The sequence below is a fragment of the Callithrix jacchus genome, chromosome 15 (genome assembly GCF_049354715.1).
Source record: "Callithrix jacchus isolate 240 chromosome 15, calJac240_pri, whole genome shotgun sequence".
NCBI classification, from domain to species: Eukaryota; Metazoa; Chordata; class Mammalia; order Primates; family Cebidae; genus Callithrix; species Callithrix jacchus.
The window spans coordinates 78,233,561-78,258,475 of record NC_133516.1 but is presented as its reverse complement, the minus strand read 5'-3'; the positions used below and the strand labels follow the sequence as shown (position 1 = coordinate 78,258,475).

General features: G+C 50.6%; 1 protein-coding gene across 2 annotated transcripts in view; it reads right to left on the bottom strand.

The window, feature by feature from the left end:
• Nucleotides 1-794: 794 nt before the first annotated feature.
• Nucleotides 795-24,915, bottom strand: part of ITGB5 (integrin subunit beta 5) — a 125,686-nt gene continuing 101,565 nt past the window's right edge. For both annotated transcript variants that reach the window (XM_002758724.7, XM_054246253.2), the window contains exons 11-15: nt 11,716-11,938; nt 7,076-7,176; nt 4,078-4,197; nt 2,234-2,400; nt 795-1,563 (exon numbers count right to left, since the gene is read on the bottom strand). In XM_002758724.7, the coding sequence (XP_002758770.3) occupies nt 1,468-1,563; nt 2,234-2,400; nt 4,078-4,197; nt 7,076-7,176; nt 11,716-11,938 (707 nt within the window). In that variant the 3' untranslated portion in view covers nt 795-1,467. The remainder of the gene's footprint in view (nt 1,564-2,233; nt 2,401-4,077; nt 4,198-7,075; nt 7,177-11,715; nt 11,939-24,915) is intronic.

Here is a 24,915-nt window from a genome sequence, read left to right as displayed (position 1 = left end):
AGTGACAGGCATTTGACTATTTGACTTAGAGTTTGCCAAAATGAAGTGAGGGGAATTTGGTCCAGGGATGAGGACAGATCCATTTGGAATGAAAACATAATAACTTTGAAGTGATTCCAATGGCAAAAAATGATCAGCGAAAGCTTTTCTGAGAGCAGGCAGGAATAAGGCGGCTAGCCCTCCGGCCAGCATGAGATGGGGTCTCTGGACCAGTCTGTCATTCATAACCTAACATTCGGCCAAGCCACTTCCTCTCTCTGAGAATCATTTTCCTCTTCTGTGCATAAGGGAAGAGGATCAGACAACCATGTCAGATATGGGAACCTGAGGGGACTTCATGGCTTTGCAGGTAAAAAGCTCAAACGTGTTTTTTGCATTGGGCCTGTGTGGGACATAGGTGTTCTGGGAGTGAGGGGAGGCCTTGGAAGGGAACTGCTAGTGCTAATGATGTTTAAGAGGTGACTTTGTGTGGGAACTGCCACTCAATCCTTCCTGTCTGCACAATGTATTTCCAGCCTCAGCACCTCAGAACAAGGGAGGGAGACCAGGGAGAGGTTTTCATGGTGTCTAGCCTGGAACTCTCTGTCAGTGAAAGCTAGGAGAGGCCAAAGGCACCTGCTCCAGGCTCCTCTGCACAGCCCTGACTGCCCTGAGCACCTCATGCTTACTCTATGAGACCCAGTCTGGAGTATCAGACCAGGCTGTGTCCCATCCCTGAGGAAGTACACGCCGCTTCAATCCCCACTAGAAGCACCATTTCAAGTCTGCTTAGAAAGAAACAAATACACAGAGTATCAGGCAAACACAAATTATTTTGGTTTTAATCTTTACTTTCAATCCCCAACAATCTTGTTTCTTTTCATTACAAAAGCACTAAACAAACACAGACAGGAGAAGAAACGGACATTTGCAAATGAAGTACCTTCGACAGGCATCTCAACAGCCCCATCACCAACACCTGTGTGCAAGCCACAGCCAACAGGCAGAACAGTCTCAGGACTCAGAACTACACCATAAATGCAGGATCTTTTTATTTCATAAAAAAATGATCAGTGTGAAAAAAGCCAAACCGCATGCTGGTTTTACACACTCTGACCCTTCCTGACAGTCTTCTTGTCTGGCCAGGCCAGGGGCCCGGCACTCCTGGAAGGGAGAGGCAGCCCAGCATCTCAGTATTTCATTGGGACAACAAGCTGGATGTGGCAGGGAAAGCCGAGAGCGCCAAGGTCCCCTTGCTTTATCCCAAGCTCGGAGGGATGCAGCCTGGAGTGGCAGTGGTCTAGCAGCCAGGTGACACGGCCAGGCACCTTCCTGTGCAGGCCATGGGGGCTCCTGGCCCAGGCTCACTAGAAGGTCTTCTCTGTGGCGCCTACCTAGGCAGCTGTGATCAAGTCGAGCAGCCATGCAAGGCGTTTCAGTCTGACTTTTTTATGAGTTCCTCCCTCCAGCCCCTCTGAGAAGGAAACATCAGTCCACAGTGCCATTGTAGGATTTGTTGAACTTGTTGAAGGTGAAGTCTACGGTGTGCGTGGAGATGGGCTTTCTGTACAGTGGGTTTGAAGCCTACAGAACACGGCAGGGAAGAGGATGAGGATACATGTTAGCTCACACACGGAAACCGGCAGACGCAAGCCCTAGAAACCTTCCCAGGTCAACCCCCTGTGACAGCAGCAGGCAAAGCACTCAGGTGGGAGGAGATGGCCGTGGGCTCCAGGAGAGCTCCGTGTCCCGGGAAAGACCTCACCTTCTCTACGTTTACACTCTCTACCTCTGGAAGGAGGAGCTGAGTCAGAAGGTCTCTGAAGTCTTTTCCAGCCTTAACAGAAACCAAGCCCGGAGTTCAAAAGGCACTGACTCTGTGCTCAGTCCTTTGGGCGTTTGCAGTCAGCCTGGGGTGACCAGACTGTAGGTGTGTGTACTGTAATGGACCACAAGAATCTAAGCTCCTTTCCTGTGGGTCTGTGGTCTCTCTGAGACTGGTCAGACTCCTCCTGCCAAGGTGTGCCCAGCGCCTCTGCCCCCATGACCCTCCTGACCTGGGTCTAGAACAGGGATCTGTGCGGGTCCCTCTGCACCAGGGCTGTGCAGTTCTCTCTGTCCAGAACTGGGCACAGCCTTTCTGGCATTGATTTTTTGTTTTTAATGCCAAAGATGTTAGTGCTAACGTAGCAGTGAATTCAGCCATGGCTCTAAGCTTGAAGTCCCCTCTGCTTCCCACTTTCCACAGGCTTACCATTTCATAGCGGGCCCTGGATCGCTCGCTCTGGAACTTTGCAAACTCCCTCCGGTCATGGATGGTGACAAGCAGCTTCCAGATAGCCAGGAGTGCAAGCCCAACCAGGAGGATGCTGCCGACCACAGCCAGGAGGATGGTCATGGCGTTGGGGGTGTTTCCGCACTCTTGGGGGACCAGAAGCATGGTAAACAAAGCCACCAGCATCCCCATGCCCCTCCCACCACCCAACAGCAGGCATTTCGGAGATGAAGTTGTGCCCCTCTCAAAGGCCTCCCCTCGGTTCTCCCTTAGATCCTCACATTGTTTCTGGGAAACATGGGCAGGAAGTTTCCCCCAATGTACAGAAAATGAAAGAGTCAAAAGGGACAGTGACTGTTCCAAAGTCACACAGCAAGTGTGGTGAAGTCTAGATGAGAGCCCAGGGGCACGGCTGCCTTTCCCCTCATGGTCAGTGCCCATGCCCCGCCTTGCCCAGTCTCCAGTGTGGGATGCTGGACCCGCTCAGCTTTCATGTACATAGTTCTAGGAGCAGACTGAACAGGCAGGAGGTACCACGAAGCCACTTCCACAAGGTCTGGGCTGGGGGCCAACATCTGTAAGCCTTTAGTGTGGAGTCCTTTGGAGCAAATGTGCTTATTTTCAAAGAACCGCAGAGACAGCATTGGACACAAAGCCTCATTCTTACAGGCGTGCATCCTAGGCTGGTACCATGCTTCTGCCTCTGGCCTCAGTAAGGCACATTATGTGGTTAGGCCCAATTTGGAAAAATAGTTTGCAGCACTGTGAAGTGAAGAGAGGAAATCTTTTTCTGCTCCACTCCTGCCTCCTCACCCCCAAGAAGAATGTAAGGGGTGATATCAGAAATTCCAATTACTCCAAGGCAAAGGCTGCTGGCCGCTGGGTCCAAGCAGAGGCAGAATATTGGTATCTGGATTAAAGCTTGAGCTCTGCAGTGGTTCTGGGAGCTGAGCATGGCAGCAGCAGGAATGTGGAACTGACCGCTCCACTGTCCTTGGAATCCACACTGAGAAGCAGCAGTGGCCCAGCCTGGACTGTGTGTGGAGCTGGATGGTCCATGACCTGAGTGATGCCCTGCCTAGTCCTTGTGGTCCAGACACCCTGTACCCCTCCCTGCAGAACACAGCAGCTCCTTGCTGCCTTTGGCTGTGCAGGGTAGGTTCGTTCTGTGGTTGCTTTTACCTCTGTGCTCCTCCAAGATGAGACCCTCTCCAGGGACAAGGCCCTATCTTTCCATAACTCCCATTGCCCTGACTCATGCTGCCCTAGAGCTTTGCCCCAAAATGGGCCCCCAGCTGCACATTCATCTTTCTTTTAAACTCTAGGAGTGGAGCAGCAGTGACCTTAGATCTGATCTTCATGAGAAATTGTATTGGTTAGGCGCAGTGGCTCAAACCTGTAATCCTAGCACTTTGGAAGGCTGAGGTAGGTGGATTGCTTGAGCCCAGGGGTTCAAGACCGGCCTGGGCAACATGGTGAAAACCTGTTTCTACCAAAAAAATACAAAAATTAGGCCGGTGTGTTGGTACATGCCTGCAGTCCCAGCTGTTTAGGAGGCTGAGGTGGGAGGATCACCTGAACACAAGGAGGCTGCGGCTGCAGTGAGCTGTGATGGCACCACTGCACTTTAGCCTGGGTGACAGAGTGACAGCCTGTCTCAAAACAAAAAAAAAAAGAAAAGAAAAATAAGAAATTGTATCCCTCCTCTCCCTGGAGTTTGGAAAAACCAGTGAGGAGAGAATGGGCAGGGGCCCCAGAGCAGGGAATGGCACCAGAAATCAGAACTGGCAGAGTGACCCGAGCCCCTCTCAGCCCTCACCCACCTGGCTCCCTGAGAACCGTCAGGCTGGACTTCCCACTGGGGAGCTCCGCGTAGGTGAACATCATGACGCAGTCCTTGGGGGTTTTGTAGAAACAAAGCACAGACTCCTGGTCATCTTTCACTGGAAGAAAACCAAGAGGGAAGTGGCCTGAGTCTCTCTGAGCAGCCCAGAGCCACTGACAGTCAGGGCAAGGAGCCGAGCTCCTGTAAGAAGGAAGGGGTATAGGGGTGTGGGGGTGTGGGCAGAAAGCCTTAAGGGGAGGCTGGCCTTTGAAGATGAGTTCAGGTTTCTCACACCAAGAATACAGGCCCAGGGCTGAATTTAGATGGCTTTGGGGACACGTGGAACATATTAGAGGATCTCCAAGATTCTGAAGTGTTTGTCAGGGGTGATGTGAAATAACAGAAGGTTTTAATGGTTTCGGAGTGGGGTTGGGTGAATGGATTGGCCACGGAAATTAAAGGGCCAAAGAAAGAAAGAAAGAGGGGTCCAAAGTGGCTCCCGCCGGAGGTCATGGCGCTCGCGAAGGTGAGGTCATCAGTTCAAGGCTAACCTGAGCAACCTCATAAAGCTCAAACTGATTGGCAAAAAAAAAAAAAAAAAAAAGAAAGAAAGAGCCATCCCAGCCCCCTTTGAGGCTTGAGTGAAGCTTCACATTTGGGAGATAGGCCAGGCTATTTGGGGCTGAGAGCTGACCACAGAGGCCAAGCAGCAGCAACTCCTTCCTGGGATGCAAAACCAAAAAGAACCACAGGGCGATGAGGACAGCAGGAGAGAGGCTGGTGCCCACCGTGGTGCCCACACCTGTAGATAAAGTGAGCCAGTGTGGAGGTCAGCCCCAGACGACACCCAGCCTCCCTTCTCAGTATTAAGAAGTCCCTTCCTCGAGCTGCCTCAGCAACTCCCTGCCCTCTAGCTGCTGTTTCCCACCTTCCCCTGTCCAGGCATTATCTACATTCTAAGGCTCCCCGGGAGAGAGGCGAGGGGTGAGGAAACGTGGCAGCGATGGCAATGGAACCCGGGGGGCAACGGGGCGGGAAATGCTTTCTAGGTCTTGCCTTTTTAACCTTTTTAACCTTGCTGCTTGAACGAGCTGTAACCTGGAAGCAGATGGATTAGTGTGGTTATCAGATACGAAAGCCTGAACTTCCTGTCTCAGCTCTCTTCTGGGCTGGGTGAGTATGAGTGAGCATGTAAGCGTATGTGTATGAAAAAAACCTGGAAGAAGGAAGATAAAGGGTAAATGATGGATTGGAACATAAACTTTCTCTGCTGCTCTGTCTCAGAGGGCTGGGTTGGGAAGCAGCTGTGCATGAGTGGCCGTAACTGCTGTGAACCAGGCGAACCAGTCCTTGGGCAACAGGAAGACACACTTTCCTTCTCTGACCATGTGTGCCTAGTTAGGGGCAACCAGCCCGGGTCTGTAGGCAGAACCTGAGGTTGGCCAGGCCCTGAGCTGCAAGACAGAAGCCGGGGAAGGAAGACAGGCGTGTGAGGAACCAGACTAGTCCACTCCCCACAGTCTCCTAAGGAGACGGACGACACCTGGCACACAGTAGGTGCTCAGTGAATATGTGTTGGGTGTATACATAGCTCAGATACTGAGAAGCAACCAGGCATGATAGCTTAAACCTGAATGCCAGCATTTTAGGAGGCCGAGGCAGGTGCATTGCTTAACCCTAGGAGTTTGAGACCAGCCTGGTCAACATGGTGAAACCCCGTCTCTACTAAAAATACAAAAAATTAGCTAGGCATGGTGGCGCGTGCCTGTAATCCAAGCTACTCAGGAGGCTGAGGCAGGAGAATTGCCCTGAACCCAGGAGGCGGAGGTTGCGGTGGGCCGAGATCATGCCATTGCACTCCAGCCTGGGTAACAAGAGCGAAACTCCGTCTCAAAAACAAAAACATAAAAATTAACCAGGCATGGTGGCACACGCCTGTGGTCCCAGCTACTTGGGAGGCTGAGGCAAGAGGTTTGCTTGAGCCCAGGAGGTTGAGACTTCAGTGAGCTATGATGGTGCCACTGCACTCCAGCCTGGGTGACAGAGACCCTGTCTCAAAGACAAAAATCCCTCAGAAGCCACGACTGTAGTCAGTCACAACCAGGGATGTGGGAACAAGGAAGTGTACAAAAGATGTAAGTCAGGACCAAGGCAGACAGGCACTGGGAGCCAGGAGTCTGCAGAAGCCAGAGATGAAGATGGGGAAGCCTGCCCATGAGCGGAGCTTGAGATGCAGATTTTCTTTCAAGGTGCATAATTTCCTCCCACCATTTAAACCACTTTAAAGTGTACAATCAGTCGTTTTACTGAACTCACAATGTTGTGTAACCATTCCCACTAATTCTGGAATATTTCTGTCACTCTAGAAAGAAACACTCACCTGTTAGCAGTCAATCCCCATTTTCCCTTCCCCCAGCACCACGCCACCCCTAACCTTTCTGTCTCCATGGCTTTCCCTGTGCTGGACATTTCATACGAACAGAACCATAGAATACGTGGCTTCTTTCCCTCCGCACTGTTGTCAGGCCTCATGGTGCCATGGCATGCATCAGTACTTCACATCTCTTCGTGGTCAGTAGTGACCATCATATACACAGACTGCACCTGGTTTTCTTTTCCATTCATCAGTTGATGGACATCTGGTTTGTTTCTACCTCTTGGCTATTGTGAATAATGCTGCTGTGAACATTTCTGACATGTTTTTATGTGGACATATGGACCTAATTCTCTAGGCTGTATACCTGGGAGTGGAACTGGTACCATAGTATGGTGACTATGTTTGACTTCTTTAGGAAACTGCCAAACTGCTTTCCAAAGTCTGCACCATTCTACATCCCCGTCACGTGTGGATGAAGGTTCCAGCACTGGCTCCTCATGGGGAGCCCACAGTTATGCCCAGGAAGCCTGGGCAGTGCCTCCTGACTCAAGGCTAAAACCACCCTCCTCCTCAGGGAAAAGAGAAACCACGGCTGCCCGGGTGGTGGTGGCACACTCACCGATGGTGTCCACCCACGTGATCACCTCGTCCCTGCACAGGCTGTGGCAGGTCTGGTTGTCAGGTTTTCCGGAGTGGAGCAGCAGGCACTCGACGCAATCTCTTTGGAAAAAAAGGAAATAAAGGTGGGTGTCAGATAATGTAGAACAGCCTCACACCTGTCCATAGCCTCCTGACAGTGCAGCACCTGGGAAGGCTTTGACTTCTTTCCAGCTACAGATGTTGAGCCTCAGGGAATGTTTCTGCTCTGCCTTTCTTGTTATGTGGAAGCCCAAGCATTCTTGGAGGAACACGTGTGAGTTTAGTGGCATGTCTTGCCTACATGTCAAGTTGCAGACCTTTCAAAATCTGACACCAGGAGCCAAATCCATCTGCACTCTGGTCCATCTAATGCCTGGTGAGGAGTCTGCTCCAAGCCAGAGGTTTCTGGGTGATAAAAAACCTCCCAGAGGTCCTCACACTCCCATGGCCAGAGCTTGATGCCCCACATTGTCCCAGTTCCCCAGATCCTGCCCTGCTCATCACCCAGGGCAGGGATCTCAACCCTCCTTCACATTCAACTCTCCAGGGAGCTATCAAGAGAAATTCCCAGTGCCTGGGCCAACCACACAACCAGGGCCAGGCTTCCTGGGCAATTCTGATGCATGTTGAGGGCTGAGAACCACTGTCCCAGAGAGTCTCAGGTTCTAGCCCTCTTCTCCCTCTCAGACAGAGCCCACCTGCCAGGTCCCCTGGGGCTCTGCTTGCCCACATACCTGTGAATCAGTCTACACTAGGCCCTGGCACAGGCTCTAGGGTGCTGACTTCCTCCCAGGGAACCCTCGTTCTTTCACAGGACCTCCTCTAGAAAATGGGTGACAGCCAAAAAGTGACACCTTGAGCCCCCCTCCTCCTACCTCAGCCTGATGGTTTCAATCAGATAGCGGGTGAAAATGCTGAACTACCACATTCAAGTAAGTGGTCATTATTATAGGTCTATCGTCAAAACCAAGTTCCAGGCATTCTCCCTCTATCATAGGAGACATCCCGGAGAACTGGATTCCTGAGGCCGCAGGGTGGGGAGCTAAGCTGTGCCTAAGGGGCTGTAAAGCTGAGGTGCAAGGGAAGAGGTCCCCGGCTCCTCTGGTGGCTGGGGGATGGGGCTATAGGATGGTAAGCACAAAGCTCCAGGGAGGAGTGGGCTGTGGCATGTCGCTCTTAAGGACTTTGTGACGCAGTGGTGACTGGTGGCTTTCGAGGAGGGTGAGACCCCAGGAGAGGCCCCTATAAAACTGGGTCAGGACTCAAGAGCCAGGTGTGCTGGGGAGGCCACCAGAGTACAGGGGGTGACCTCAGAACCTCAGCTACATGAGGGACAGCTGCTCTGTTTCCACAGGCCTGTGGGTACCAAGGGGCTGTGTGTCCAGAAAGGTCTCTGGCAAAATATAGAGGGATGTGCAAATGCAATGTGGTGCCTTTATCATCACCTCCGTGGGATTCAGAGGCCAGCTACCAAAACGTTTCCAGTGCAGAAACTGTGAAGTAGAAGAGCAGAGCTGGATGGAAGCTGTGAGACCATTTCATGAAATCTCCTTTTTACAGAGGACTTGAGGGTCTGTAGCCAGGTGCCCCACCTCTCACACTAGGCCTCCTAAGAGGTTCTGATATGCTTAAGAGCTCAACGATCCCTGACTTGTCCACGAAATCCCCTTCTCCTGGGACTAATTTTATGGAAACATTCTGAAGTTAGAAACAAGATGGTAACTAACTCTCCCGACAGTGACAGGCCCAGAGGGCAGGCAGCTGAGACCTGGCTGGGAGCCAGGAAGGGGTGGCTCCAGCTTCAGTCATTCATGCTGACCCAGCTGCACTCCCAACCCCCACCAGCCTCCCAGATTAGCACAAGGCTAAGAGGGCTGCTTCCGCTCCCAGCCAGGATTCTCTGTCCCTGCCACCTGATTCTCTGTTGTCAAACCACAGCTCCAGGCCGCTTCCAGGAAACATTCCCTCAGTATCCATGTGAACATATCAGTCTAACTTGTATGTCCCATGTGCTGGTCGAAACTTGTAATATATTGTAGTCATGTACTAAAATAAGCCTGCTCTTTAAAAAAATTAAGTTGTTTAGAGAGACTTTGCTTTGAGAGCAGGTTAATTGAAATCAGCTGGGGTTGAGAGTGAACTCACCCAAAGTGAAGAGTGTGGTTGGTTAGATCCAGAAAATGAAGACTGGCTGCCCTGAAACCTCCAGAAAAAAAAGGATGTAGGACATTCAAAACCTGGTGGCTCTTCACAAGCAGCAGTAGAAAAAACAAACTGATGTAAGTCACCATAAAAAGGACTTCGTTTAAAAAAAAAAAAGTTTAAAGTAGGCTGTGAAAGAGACAGAGGGTCAGTGTGGCCCAGAGACAAGTAAGAAGGAATAGTAGGTTGGGTGCAATGGCTCACGCCTGTAATCCCAACACTTTGAGAGACTGAGGTGGGAGGATCGCTTGAGTTCAGAAGTTTGAGACCAGCCTGGTCAACATAGCAAGACCCCATCTCTACAAAAAATAAAAATTAGCCGGGTGTGGTGGTGCCAGCCTATAGTCCTAGCTACACAGGAGGCTAAGGCAGGAGGATTGCTTGAGCCCAGGAGTTCAAGGCTGCAGTGAGCTATGATGGTGCCACTGCATTCCAGCCTGGGTGAGACCCTGTCTCAAAAAAAAAAAAGATAAAAAGAAGGAATTGTGACATTCTCTTATGGCATCTCTTTGCTTTCCTTGCTCCCTTGACATTGTGTAATAAATAATACATTATTAAGTCCACATCTTCTAGGAAATAGATGCTTTAAACATTTAAAGCTATAGCTGGTTCCCCCTGGGCCTTTCAGCTGATCTAAAGCCAATCCTCCACTGCCCGCTGCTCCATAGGAAGGCAAGGCTCGTTTAATGGGTTCCATGTGTATTGTCCTAGCTTGGCCCCCACTCCCCATTAGCCTAGTGTGCCCCAAGGACTGGGAGCAGAGACTCAGAAAGGTTCTGCGGCTGGTTGCGGGACGTGGGGGCACCTCCCTCAGGCACAAAACGTGGCTAATGGCTGACTCCGTGCTGGGATAGCCACAGCTATCCGGGCTCCAGATCCAGGGTCCTAACCCTCTCCGGGCTGTTTCTACTTGGATCTGTTTTTTCTCTGCTCTTAGCACGTCTGAGCAGATGTTTGTTTTCTTCCTTACTCTCCCCTATCCCCTCGAATTAAACACATTAAAACTCAGCCCTGTCTATCTTGTCTCTCCATCTGCAGCCAGCTTTCAATTACCCATGCCTGGATTATTTATGGCAAATGTCCAACCAGGGGTTCTGCCACCCAGAATGTTTCTGAGCACAGACTGACCAGCAGCCGCTGAGGCGCAGAGAGCATGAACTCATTTCATTATCAGCCCGAGCCAGACATTTAGAAGGGAAATCTGCCAAGAGAAAAATCACAGATGTGTTCCTCAGCCAAAGAGAAGCGACGTTTGTATTATGGTTTGTTTCTGATCCTGTGTCTCTGCCTCCTTAGCATGGATAATGATGACACAGCTGCTTCTCCAGGAAACTCCAAGAGCAAATGTCACTTCTGCTTTCCAGGGTCATCATTCTGTAATTCCCTCTCATTAGCACTGTGGCGGAGCCTGCAGGGCTGAGCAGGAGGAGGTCAGCACAGCTATGGGAGGCCGTGGCTGAGTCAGTGAAGGTGGGGGCCCGGGTCTAGACAATCTGTGCATTCAGCAGCAGCACAGAGCCCACGTTCTATTATCTATATAAATGGAGCAGAAAATTTAAAAGCCACTGCAGTGGTTTCCGGCATGCCTTATGCAGGTCGGGTGCCTTTCTCTCCAATTATCTTCTTCTTCTTCTTTATTTATTTATTTTTTGAGATCGAGTCTCACTCTGTTGCCCAGGCTGGAGTGCAGTGGCACCATCTCGCAATCTCTGCCTCCTGGGTTCAAGCCATTTGCCTGCCTTTACCTCCGGAGCAGCTGGGATTACAGGCATGTGCCACCACACCCAGCTAATTTTTGTATATTTAGTAGAGAAGGGGTTTCACCATGTTGGCCAGGCTGGTCTCAAACTCCTGACCTTAAGTGATCCACCCACCTCGGCCCCCCACAGTACTGGGATCACAGGTGTGAGCCACCGCACCCGGCCCCTCTCCAATTTACTTCCTGATGACATTTTGTCAGCATTTCCCACAGGGGTTCTGTGAAACACTGTCTGGGAGATATCAGTGTGGGGGATTGAATTCATCTGAAAAAAGACTTGCACTTGTGAAAGTATTCTCTTGTGAAAGCACACAGTAGCACACACTCAAGGCTCTGAGAAGGTGCTGTTTTTGGTGCCAACACCAGCTGAATTTCATTTCACTCTGTGATCTTGTGATTTCTAAAGATGTTTAGGAATGGAGTAGCAGTTTTGTATTTCTTGTTCTGTTTTTGTTTTCTTACAAAACCCTTATGAAACCAGCATTTGAAAGCCACAGTTTCAGTTACTGTTAGTAAGAGTGCCGCTCCCCAGTGAGGCTGGCTGGGTGGGAGATTCCGGAGGTGGGGAGTGGAGGCTGGCTGGCCCTGAGGACTGCCCAGAGGGACCACAGGCCTGGCCTGGGTGAGAAGTAAGGTGGGGCTGTTGGTGAAACCAGTACCTCTTGGTGCTGCATGCATCCGGGCAGGTGGGGCACTTCTCACACATCTCCCCAAAGGCCCCCGGCTCTGTGCACTGGCACTGCCCACAGAGACAGTGCCCGCGGTCACTGCAGATCTGGCCATCTTTGTTCCGGCATGTGCTGATGTCTGTCGAGCAGTTACAGTTGTCCCCGATGTAACCTGCGTGGCACTTGCATTCCCCGCAGTGACACTCGCCATGGCCTAAAAGGATACATGTGGCACATCAGCGCCTGCTCACCTTTACACATGAGCACATAACCATTTGGTGCCCCACCTGTCAGGACTGGGATTCAGCAGAGGATGGAACACCAACTCTGCCCTCAGAGCCTATTTGGGGAGATAGAGGGCCTAGAACTGGCATGAAGGGACAGCAGAGGACCTTGGCAGCTGGTGTAGCCAGGCTGGGTCTAGACTGGTGCCCCAGGTTGGCCCAGAACTTGGTCAAGTTGGGCCACAGGGCCAGGGCCCAGGGGAGCTTCCTCCTGCCTCAGCTGTGTGAATAATGGCCCCCAACTATGTTCCCACTCCAATCCCCAGAATGTCAGTGTTACCTTACAGCACAAAAGAGCTTTCACAGATGAGATTAAGTTAAGGGTTCGGAGATAGGGGAGTCTCCTGGATTGTCTCTGTGGGCCCTAAATGTAATCACCGAGGTTCTTCGGAGAGGGAGCGAGGGAGACCGAAAGAGACTGGACTACAGAGGAAGGTGGCGATGAGACAACAGAAGCATGATGCTGGCTGCTGGCCTGAAGATGGGGAGGATGCCAAGAGCCAAGGAACACAAGGAATGCAGCTCTGGAGGCTGGAAAGGCCAGGAAGCGGATGTTCCCTGGGAGCCTCTGGGGGAGTGCAGCCTGCTGACACCTCCATGTTAGCCCAGTGAAAATGATTTCAGGCTTCTGACCTCCAGAACTATAAGAGAATAAATCTGTGTTGCTTTGTCACTAAATCTACAGTCATCTGTTACAGCCACAGCAGAAAACACAGTTGTTCTTCCTGAGTCCTGGTTAGGAATTCCTGAATTCCTGCTCAGGTACCCCAAGCCCAGAGACGATGATTTAGGACCAGATGCTGAGAACAGCAGCAGCAGCTAACACTCACCAGTGTTTCCTGTATGAGCACCTTACACGTAGAAAGATGAATCCGCACAGCGACTTATGGGGCAGGCATTATTGTCCTTGTTATATGAGGGGTGAACCCAGAAAGATGATGCAGTGGTTGACAGTCACACAGCTAGTGGCAGCAGAGCCAGGGCCCGAACCCAGAGGCTGGCTCCAGGGTCCATGGTCTAAATCCCAGGGTCCACTGCCTCCTATGAGCACACTCAGCCAGGATGAGAACCTGCAGGGTATGTCCTGGTCCTTCCTTGGGAGTCCTCTCCATAGTCTGCAAGGGTGGAGAGGCAGGCACTGTCTCAAAGGTGTGAGGGGCAGGAGAATCACTTGGCTCAGCAGAATGTGTGTGTCACACTCATGTGTCTGAGTGTGGGTATGAGTGTGTGTTTGAGTGCAAGTGTCCGTGAGGAAGTATTTGTGTATGTTTGTGTTTGGGTGCAAGTGTGCATGTGTGTGAAGTGTGAGTTTGAGGCTGCAAGAGTGTGTGTTGGAGTGCAAGTGTGTGGGGTGTGTGTGAGTCTATTTCAGTGTGAGAGTCTGAGTGTGTATGATGTTGGAGTGTGTGTGTGTGAGGGTGTGTTGAAGTGTGTGTGTTGGAGTGTGAGCATGCTGGACTGTGAAGACTAGATAGTGCCATCTTCCAAGGGACCAAGGGCCTGACAGTGTATTCTCCATTTTCTACACAGTGAGAGGCAGAACACAGTGCTACAACTGGCATTTTAAAAAAAAATCAACTTTGTATTATTTTTTTCCCTAATGCCATTATGTGAAGGCTGATATTAATACAACGAAGAGTTTCATTTGCTGAGCACCACCTGGAGAGGCGGGGTGGGGTGGGGAGTCTTTACATTTTACTACTATATCTGAGTCAGCTACCTGGCTTGTTAACTGGATCCCAGCACCTTCCCTGGAACCACCACCATGTGGGACCCACAAAATAATGTAGGTCAGGACTCAACTCCAGAAAGCCTCTTCACCTGCCACTTAACTTCCTGCCCTTGCTTTCCCTGGTTCTGTCCACTCTCTAGTGTCCAGAACCTGTAGGTGGCAGGAAGACCATCTGGACAGCCAAGCTTCCCAACCCTCCCGTGCTCAGACAGCCTCTCGCTTACCCAGAGGGCTCAGAGCCACAGCAAATGTGTGCTGAGCAGGTGCCCTCCCCTGTCACAGGCAGCACTGAGGCAGATGGCAAGCCCTCCAGAAGAGGCGAGGAAAGCCAGACTCAGACCTGGAAGTGGCTGTGGAATGCAGTCTTAACTTCGTGGATGCGGGAATATGAGGGGTAAGCCACTGGAAGGAGCGGTGTCCCACTGCGCCAGAGCGGAGGCTGGGGGAATGGGCAGCACCAGCTCATCCCCGGGAGGGAGAGGGTAGCCCCGCCCCTCTTACCTGTCTGGGACCAGCACCACTTCTGAGCCTTGGCAGCAGGAACTCCCCACAGGGAGTCTTCACAGGTGAAATGGATCCAATCCACCCACCTCCCTCCCTCTCTGGTCTCAGGGACCACATTGGCCAAGAGCCTGGTTTAAATAGCTCACTGTCAGGGGATCATTTCCCCTCCAACATTTTATTAGGAAAACTTCAAAACCTGCAGCAAAATTGAAAGGACTGTGCAGTGCACATACATCTCCTCCCCACCTAGACCTTCCCTTCACATGTGACACATTGCATCACTGCATGTCTATCTACCTGTCTGCCCATCCACCAATCGTATTTTTAAAGATGCATTACAGTGAGTTGCAGACACTGGTGCACGCCAGGGGTATACTTAATACGGCTCTGGAATGCTCCAGTGGCTTGTCTATCATACCATCCCATAAACACAAACATACAAAAAGTAAGAGGCATGCTCAGTGCTATATTCCCAAGCTACAAAGATGGCACAGAGGCCAGGCAGGCATTGTTTTCTTCCCGACTCCAATTGTTGTTGGCAGCACCATAAAATTTCCAAATGTAATATGGCACAATATGCCAAAGTGTCAAGGGTTTGGAGAGGAGGTAGCCTATTCTTTTGCTGAAGGGCCTGGGCGTGGGGTGAGGCATGTGTGCTGAGGTAACTGGCCTTCCCTGTGTAAAGGCCTGCTGGCTGAAGAGGGGCAGTGAGCCAGCCAGGGTGCCTGCTGCTCTGCACTTCCCCCCGGGATGGCTGGGGGGTGGGGAAGCCTAGCTGCTTTGGGTATGTCTGATATCTTACAGGCTTGAGAGTTCCACAGCACAGCCCAAGGTCAAGGTGGTTGAGTGTGCCCCAATCTAGGGCTTAAGAAGAGGAGTTAGGAGGAGTCAAGGGTAAGAGAAGGTGGGAGCTGGTGACTCACCAGAGGTCACCACCATTCCTTGGAGAGGGACAGGACACACAGCCAGAGCTGCTGGCCATTCCTGAAAGCTTCCTACCACCCTTGAGCCCACCCAGTAGCAGCCAGGAAAGCAGCAATGCGTGGGGCCCAGCCTGCTTCTGGGGATGAGCCAGTGGGAGCCATGGAGGGGCTATGGGACATCGGAAAAACCTTCATTTACATGGCTTTTTGGCCTCCAATATTTGATGACTGCAAAGCATAGCCCTAGACAGCCAAACCAGAAAATAAGCCGCAGGCTTCACACTTGATGCAGTTGCTGAAGCCGCCAGAATACTTGTTCTTCGTGACTCTGATAATAGTCCCAGTTGAGTTTACCTTGGGTAGTTCCCTGCCTTTCAGAGACAGCCTACAGCAGCGATGGCAAAGCCTCTGCACAACTCCTCCACACTTGTGGCAGACATCACCGTCTCCTCATAGGAGTCTTCTCCAACGGGCCTGGGCTTGGCCTCAGAATCCTCAACACAGTCCTCCAAGTAGGTTCTACTAAGTGGTGGGAGCTGGCCATCAAGTCACAACTACTGGCCACCTTGGATTCAAGCTTCCAAGACTCCTTTAGAAAGCCTGACCCACACAGTCAAAAGCCACAAAGGCCTGGTCACATTTTATCCTAATCCAAATGTCTCAGCTCCCGCAGTTGGCCTCAACCTGCCTTTCCCTCAGCCTGCATGCTCAAAGATTGCTGGCATCTTCTGGTCAGCCCGGCCTCTCCTAATATCCTAGGAGGAACAGGTGTCATTAAAACGACCAGGGTCATTTGGCCCTGTCCCAAGGATCAATAACCTATCAGTCACCATCACGGGGATTTGGAATAACATCCTGGCTGACAGTGTTCAGAGGACCTCCATCAAAACAAAACTAACGTCTACCTTGGCAAAGTGAGTTAAATTTAATGATGCCCACAGAAAAGATATTTTCATTACACATAGATAGGGATATTGAAGGATGTGTGAAATCCCTGTGCAAGCTGTGAATTGCTACATATGCAAGTTATTATTAGTATCTTTGTTAAAGTGATCGATGGCCAAATGGACAGGAAGTTGTAAATGTGTCTATTTATACAGATTTTCAGCATTATAGAAACAGCTTTCCATCAGCAAAACAGCACTTGTGTGGGCTATGGGCCAAGACACAGCCCCTCATCTCCTCTTATAAAATTGAATGCTGGCCATTTAGAGGAAGGGGCAGGCTGGGAGGCTGGAAGGAGTGCAGCCAGTGGCCTGTAAGCCCAGGGAGATGTGAGAGGAATGCCCCCATCAACACTCTGTGGAGGTCAAGGAAGGCAGATCCTAAAGCAGCTACAAGGCTGCACCACAAACCAGTGAGGGCAGAATCCAGCCTGCAGCGGGTGAGGAGGTGGTGACAGTGAGTGTAGGCACCTCCCGTAGGTAACCTAGTTGTGTGGGGATGGGGGAGATGGGGCACAAGGAGAATGGGGGATTTTGCAGATGGGATACATTTGAACATTTTCAGATTAAAGAGATTCAGGAGAAAGTACGGGCAGGGTGGGGAAATGAAGGAATCAAGGGAATGGCAAACTCTGAAGAGATCACAGTAGAGATGGAGTGGGAGGAAGGAGAGGCTGGGCTCAGGGCTAGGGTGTGGCCATGGGGAGATGCCGAAGTCTTACATTCCAACAGCAGAGGAGTTCAGGGAAACACGGTGACCAGCTGCAACAAACTGAGAGCATGGGCTGGAGCTAGTTCAGCTCCCTGGGTCACCTTGGGCAGGTCCCCAAACTTTGATGACCCATTTCCTCCTGTGTCAGTGGAGATAATGCGCCCCTTGCAGGAATGCTGTCAGAACCATCAGCGCTATTGCAAGTATATTGTGCTATCTGGCACATGCAATATCAGGACATGGGAGCTGGTGTTGCTGCGGGTGCCACTGGAGCAGACGGTCTAGGAACTCGGACACCCACATGTAATACAGCTTGTCCACAGGGAACTCAGGGCAGAGGGTAAGAGTGTGAGGCAAGACCAAGGTCTTCAGGGAATGCAGGGGTGACCAGGAGGTTAAGTGACCAGGAGGTTAAGGGATGGCACAACCTCAGAAGAGGAGAGGGAGCAAAGGGGATGCAAAGCAAAGAGCCAAAGGTACTGCTGGGGGTGGGGGGCGAGAAACGTGGGACCTGGGTGTGGGAGGCACCCCCTCCGCCTGTCACCAGCCTCCCCAACCTCTCCCTACCCTGTGCTCTCAGAGACTAACAGACCCAGGAGAAGGAGGGGGCAGGGAGTTCTGCATAAGGCTGAGGATGAAGAGGAGCCTGTTCACCAAGGAACATGGGCGGTGGAAAACAGAGCTGGGATATGAAGAACCACCTGGAAAAGGGGACAGGGGGGTGCAGTGGTTAGCACAGGGTTTCTGGAATCAGGGTGCCCAGGCCTCCTGAACTTGCTATTTCTCAGCAGTGGCTGCCGTTTCACCCCTTTGTATGGTTTCCTCGCTTTTAAATGGGGCTTGTAAAAATGCCTTGCTGGTAGGGCTATTGTGTGAGTTAGCTTGCTTAACCTTTCTAAGGCATGTAGAACAGTGCTGGCTTAAAATAGACAAATGGGATCTAATTAAACTCCAGAGCTTCTGTACAGCAAAGGAAACAATCATTAGAGTGAACCGGCAACCGGAAAAAATGTTTGCAATCTACCCATCTGACAAAGGGCTGATATCTAGAATCTACAAAGAACTAAAACAGGTTTACAAGAAAAAAACAAACAAGCCCATTCAAAAGTGGGCAAAGAATATGAACAGACACTTTACAAAAGAAGACATACATGAAACCAACAAACATACGAAAAAATGCTCATCATCACTGGTCATCAGAGAAATGCAAATCAAAACCACATTGAGATACTACCTCACACCAGTTAGAATGGCGATCATTAAAAAATCTGGAAACAACAGATGCTGGAGAGGATGTGGAGAAATAGGAACACTTTTACACTGTTGGTGGGAGTGTAAATTAGTTCAACCATTGTGGAAGACAGTGTGGCGATTCCTCAAAGACCCAGAAATAGAAATCCCATTTGACCCAGCGATCCCATTACTGGGTATATATCCAAAGGATTATAAATTGTTCTATTATAAAGACACTTGCACACGTATGTTCACTGAGGCACTGTTTACAACAGCAAAGACCTGGAACCAACCCAAATGTCCATCAACAATAGACTGGATAAAGAAAATGTGGCACATATACACCAGGGAACACTATGCAGCCATAAAAAACGATGAGTTCGTGTCTTTCATAGGGACATGGATGAATCTGGAAACCATCATTCTCAGCAAACTGACACAAGAACAGAAAATCAAACACTGCATGTTCTCACTCATAGGCGGTTGTTGAACAATTAGAACACGTGGACACAGGGAGGGGAGCATCACACACTGGGGTCAGTTGGGAGAGACTAGGGGAGGGACAGTGGGGGGTGGGGAGGGTGGGGAGGGATAACATGGGGAGAAACGCCAGATATAGGCGATGGGGAGGAAGGCAGCAAACCACCTTGCCATGTATGTACCTATGCAACAATAGTGCATGATCTGCACATGTACCCCAGAACCTAAAGTACAATATAAAAAACTTAAAAAAAAGAACAGTGCTGGCTCAGTAAATATCACTGCCTTATCACGGTGGGGTGTGCGGGGAGCATGGCACAGACCTTTTTGGAGGATGCACAGGGGCACCCTTTTTTTCAGCCTGAATCTGAGACTTCCAGGGCTAAAGGGCCCTATAAGGTTACCTAGGCCATGCTCAGTCCGAAGCAAGAACACCCTGGACTGAAAACACTCAGGGCCTGAGGGAGCTGCTTGGCCAGTCTGAGCCTTGGCAGTGAGACTCATACCACAGAGGACCCCTTGGACCCTGCCTGGGAGCTCCCTGAGGCATGCCAGAGCAGGGTACAGGGACCCTCAGCGGGGCCTCTGAGGCAGGGCAGGGGACCCTCAGCTCTGGCCCAGAACAAAACCACTGCTCCATTCACCCCCAAACGCCACTCTGGGTCTGCAGAGGCCCAGGGCAGCCATGGGTGACCACAGAGGGCTAGTAGGACACAGCAGGGCTGGAGAAAGGAAGGAGCCAGCTTGGGATGGGGCAGAAATGAGGAGGAGTTATCTTCTTCCCCTCCTCACCCAGCTCAGCATTCTAACCAGGCAGATGTCAGACCCTCAGGGTACAAATCATCTCTCCATAGCTGGCTCAAAAATAGTTTCCACTAGCTGTGGAATGTACTGTGGCTTCCCTGGCTTCCCTCCGTGCAGCTCCATCCCCTCCGGGAGTCCATTCTGGCTCACAGAAGGCTGAGGAGGGAGGACAGGGCTCAGAGCCTGAGACAGGAGGGCCGCCTCTCTCTCTTCTCACGGCCTGTCCCCCTCCCCCATGCCCGTGGTCAGTGTCTCCTGCACACACACTCACTTCCTCCTGCTTCCTCTCATTGGCTCCTTTCAGTTTCCACCTCTCAGAGTGTCCCCAGCTCCCTGCCCCCCATGTTTCCCCACTCTCCTCACATCCCCCAGGGGACCCTCCTCTCTCCCCGACAGCATGCCCTCCTCCTTCCTCTTCCCCTCCACACACAGCCATGTAAACAGGAAATGGTTCAAAGACATAGAAGGAGTGTAGCTGGAAGCCTTTACCTACAGGAGGTAATTTCTCCATCACCCAAAGTCAGATTTCATGTGTGCCCTAGACCACTCTGTGTGAGAACCTGGGCCCGGCCTCTGGAACTCTCCAACAACTGTCATAAGCAGAGCAGGAAGCCAAGCCAGCCACTTCTGTGCTTCAGGTCGCTGGTGTCTGTGTGGCTGGGGGCATGTGACTCTGGCGGGATGGGGCAGCTGGGACGCGGCGGGAGAGAGCTCGGGGACACAGACCTGGGGAGAGCTCGGCAATAGACTGGCTTGGTGCTCACATGCTGGGTCAACCACAGTCCTCTCTGGAGCACCAGAGCCAGCCAGAGCCCGGACGGCTGTCTGTGGTCAAACATATATATAAGCTGCTGAGGGCTGTGGCCTCTGTCTAGGGCTCTGAAGATTTCCTGGGGGGAAATCCCTCCTAAGAAGCGCTATTCCTGGCTCTTTGCTGACAAGCAGGTTGGGGTTACGTAACAGACCCCTTGTCCTCCCATGCCCTCATATGTCCCCGCCCGGCCTGTGCTGCCTGGTGTCTCCCAGCCTGGTCCCCATGGGAATGTGCCCATCCCACTATTTTCCCTCTCCCCTCCGTGCCCTGACCTTAATTCTAGAAAAAGTAAAGAACAGAGATTTCTGAAACGCACAGGTCGTGTTCCCAGCTCCCTCACAAGGGATCTCAGCTTGGGTCCCGGCACCTCAGCAGCAACTAAATACACCTCCAAGGACAAGAGAGAAGTTGCTCTGGAAAAGTTTTGTTCTTTTATAGGTTTCCTGCGCCTGTAAACACAGCATTATCATGCCCAGGAGGAGTTACAGTCTGGAGAATTTGCCAACTAAGGCTATTTCTCTCACAAAGAAAGCACAGCTCTCCCTTGCTTAAACCATCCCTGGAACTCAGCTTTGGTGGAACATCTCCCCTGCTCTCCTCGGTCCTATCTTTGTCCCTCCACTGTGCAACTCCTCGGACCTGCCAGTTCTCTGAGCTGGTGCTCCCATGCAACTTCACCTACGTATCTGCTAGCTCTGGGCAGTGGCCCACATTCCTCACCAATAAAAGAGGAATAGTGCCTTGTCTGTCTTACAGGATCAGGGATATTCTTAGTCAGTGTGCAACAGAGAAATGTATGTTTTACTTCAATGTTTACTGCCTTCTGGGAACTTGTAATTCCACTGAGATAAAAGTCATTAAAATCTCTTAATAATAGTAAAACTTTATGGAATTCTTACAATAGGCTAGGCATGAATCTAAGCATTTTACATGGATTTTATCTGATTCATGAGTCCCCCCAGTAATAAAGCTATGTTGTGGTATAATTATTACTCTAATTTTTACAGATGTGGAAATGAGGCACAGAGAAGCCAAGTAAGTGATCCAAAGCCACACAGCAAGCAGGTGGCAGGGCTGGAATTTAAACCACATCTGTTTAACCAGAAGCCCATACTCCTAACCACTATGCAAAGAGAGCATTTCAAGGAGGGCATGGTCAACAGAGTCCACTACAGCTGAGAACTCAAGTACGATGAGGGCTGAGAGCCCATGAGATATATCCAGACAAGGTCACAGGGCATCTGGGAAGATCTATTTTAGTGGAGTCACGGGACTGAATCCAAATTAGACTGAGTTAAAGACTAAGAGCGGGGCAGTGAAGGAAGGCAGCGAGTATGGACAATTGTTTTAAGGATGTAGCTGTGGGCTGGGCATGGTGGCTCATGCCTGTAATCCCAGCACTTTGACAGGCTGGGTGGATCACCTGAGGTTGGGAGTTTGAGACCAGCCTGACCAACATAGTGAAACCCTATCTCTACTAGAAATACAAAAATTAGGCGGGTGTGCTGGTGCATGCCTGTAATGCCAGCTATTCGGGAGGCTGAGGCAGGAGAATTGCTTGAACTCAGGAGGCAGAGGTTGCAGTGAGCCAAGATTGCACCATTGCACTCTAGCCTGGGTGACAAGAGTGAACTTCCTTCTCAAAAAAAAGAATATGGCTAGGCGCGGTGGCTCAAGCCTGTAATCCCAGCACTTTGGGGGGCCAGGGCAGGTGGATCACGTGGTCAAGAAATCGAGACCATCCTGGTCAACATGGTGAAACCCCGTCTCTACAAAAAATACAAAAAATTAGCTGGGCATGGTGGCGTGTACCTGTAATCCCAGCTACTCGGGAGGCTGAGGCAGGAGAACTGCCTGAACCCAGGAGGCGGAGGTTGCGGTGAGCCGAGATCGCACCATTGCACTCCAGCCTGGGTAACAAGAGCGAAACTTCATCTCAAAAAAAAAAAAAAAAAAAGAATATGGTTGTAATTATGGAGGAAAGAGGAGCTCATAGTGAGTGATCCCTTCTTTTCTCTTTCTTTTTTTTTTTTTTTAAATATTTGAAGATTAAATAGTCCGGGCATGGTGGCTTATGCCTGTAATCCCAGCACTCTGGGAGGCTGAGGCAGGCAGATCACTTGAGGTCAGGAGTTTGAGACAAACCTGGGCAACGTGACAAAATCCTGTCTCTACTAAAAACACAAAAATTAGCTAGGTATGGTGGCGGACACTGGTAATCCCAGCTACTCCAGAGGCTGAGACATGAGAATCGCTTGAACCCAGGAGGCGGAGGTTGCAATGGGCCAAGACTGTACCACTGCACTCTAGCCTGGGCAACAGAGTGAGACTGTGTCTCAATAAAAAAAAAAAAAAAAAGGTGATTAAACAGACCTGGGAATGTTCAAAAGCTGACCAAAGACTTAGTTAAGAGACAGTTACAGAATCACTTAGCACACTGATGGACTTGTTTGCTGGTCTGCCTCATCTCATCAGCCTACAAATCCACCACACAATCAAAGCCTGTGCCCCACACCTAACATGGTGTCAGGCATGTAGAGGATGCTCAGAACATGCTAGTGGTCGGTTGTGGCTGAGAACATTGTCAGGACAAACCTCAAATCCTGGGGGAAGACAACCAATGCTGGACATTAGAAAAAACAGGAGTATTATTAATACCTGAGGAGCAAATGTGATTCTTGAGGTATTTCAGATTCTTAACAAATGTCCAGAAACCCAGAGACTTCAGGGTAACGTGAGAAAACGTTGATTAAGAATTATCTTTCCTCTGGCAGAACATGCTTGTAGTCACACAGAAATCACAGCCTTGTGTACCCCACTATTCTTGCACATTGTTTGAATTTCTCCAGCAAAAGGCTCTTTAGAGACGCAAACAATGTTGCATCTTTAGTCTCAGGGACAGCTGCTCCTCTGTCTGTGGCATATTGTCAACAAACCAGCAGTCAGCTGATGGTGTTTCCCAACAGGCAATGCCCTGACAAGCCCCTCACCCTTTGTCCTTCATCAGCTGGACCACATGGGGCATTCTGTATCTGAGTGGCAAAATACCACTACTATAAAAAAAAAAAAAAAAAAAGGTGATGTTGCCTTAAGTCAAGGTTCTCCAAACCTCAACATTAACTTTCTGAGTTGATGATACTGGCTAGAAAGCTAAGACTCCATTGTAAAAAGCAACAGGGCCGGGCGTGGTGGCTCAAGCCTGTAATCCCAGCACTTTGGGAGGCCAAGGCGGGTGGATCACGAGGTCAAGAGATCGAGACCATCTTGGTCAACATGGTGAAACCCCGTCTCTACTAAAAATACAAAAAATTAGCTGGGCATGGTGGTGCATGCCTGTAATCCCAGCTACTCAGGAGGCTGAGGCAGGGGAATTGCCTGAACCCAGGAGGCGGAAGTTGCGGTGAGCCGAGATTGCGCCATTGCACTCCAGCCTGGGTAACAAGAGTGAAACTCCGTCTCAAAAAAAAAGGCAACAGAACCGTCTCAAAGGCTATCTTTGCCTTTCTGGTCTTAGCCACCTGATTTCTCTATGCTGATGCCAGCTGGGTGCAGTGGCTTATGCCTGCAATCCCAGCACTTTGGGAGGCTAAGGTGGAATGATTCCTTGAATCAAGAGCTGTAGACCAGCCTCAGCAACATAGTGAGACCCCCATGTCTACAAAAAATTAAAAATTAGCCAGGCATGGTGGCACATGTCTGTAGTCCCAACTACTTGGAAGGCTGAGGTGGGAGGACTGCTTGAGCCCGGGAGTGAAAGCCTGCAGTGAGTGGTAACTGTCACCACAACTCCAGCCTGGGAGAGAGTGAGATCCTGTCTCAAAAAACGACGACAAAAAAACCCCAAATCAATGCTGATGCCCAGCTGCAGTGTCACAGGGAGATGAAGGCAGTGGAGGGGAGATGGAAAAATCCTGTGTTCTTTAATGAAGTCACCTTTCCAGTTTCAAAGAAGTCTAAAACCAGCTGAGTGAAATCAACCATAGTCCTCTTCTAGGACCCTGAGAATGCTGATTCAGAAAGAAAAACAGAAGGCTGTAGCCAAAAGAAACAGAGGTGCTTCAGGTCAACACCTCGGGTTTGGCTTAACCTGCCCAATCCGCCTGGCAGGCACTTCTGGGGACATGCCAACCACATCTGGAAAGTGTGAACTCACCACCCTCTTGGTCACTGCAACAGGATGCAAGGGTTACTATTTTCAAACTGGAAATGGTCATGGTGTTGTGGTTGGTTAACATTTCCCATATTCCACCCCAGGTTGGCCGCTGTTCAGAGACTAGCTGCATTCTCAAAGGACGGAGGTGGTTTGGAATGTGCCATGTGTAGGCCACACTGAAGCCTGGCTGCCCAGACCCCAGTCAAGCCATGAGATGGAGGGAAGCAGTTGCTCAGAAGAAGAGCAGCCCCCCTAGGATTAGGGAAGGTAGACTTTTCTTGGGTCAAGACTTTTGGCTCAAAATTTCAGTGGGGAGTGGGGCCTACACGCCAGTCTTCTCGGCCTTAGCCTCCCACATGGGCAGGGTGAGTGACAGCACACCAATCTCCTGGCACAGTAATAACAAGTAAATGAGATCGTTCAAGTCAAAAGCATTTTATAAACGAGAAGAGGCTAAGGTGCACTTGTAGGTGTAGCATCATCAATAACAACAGGCAGATACCCACTGAGTACTAAGAGGAGCTTGTGTCTTTCATGAGATCATAGTCACAAAATGATGAGCACATCAGCTCATCACTTGGTCCACCTTTGTCCTTCAGACCTGCTTC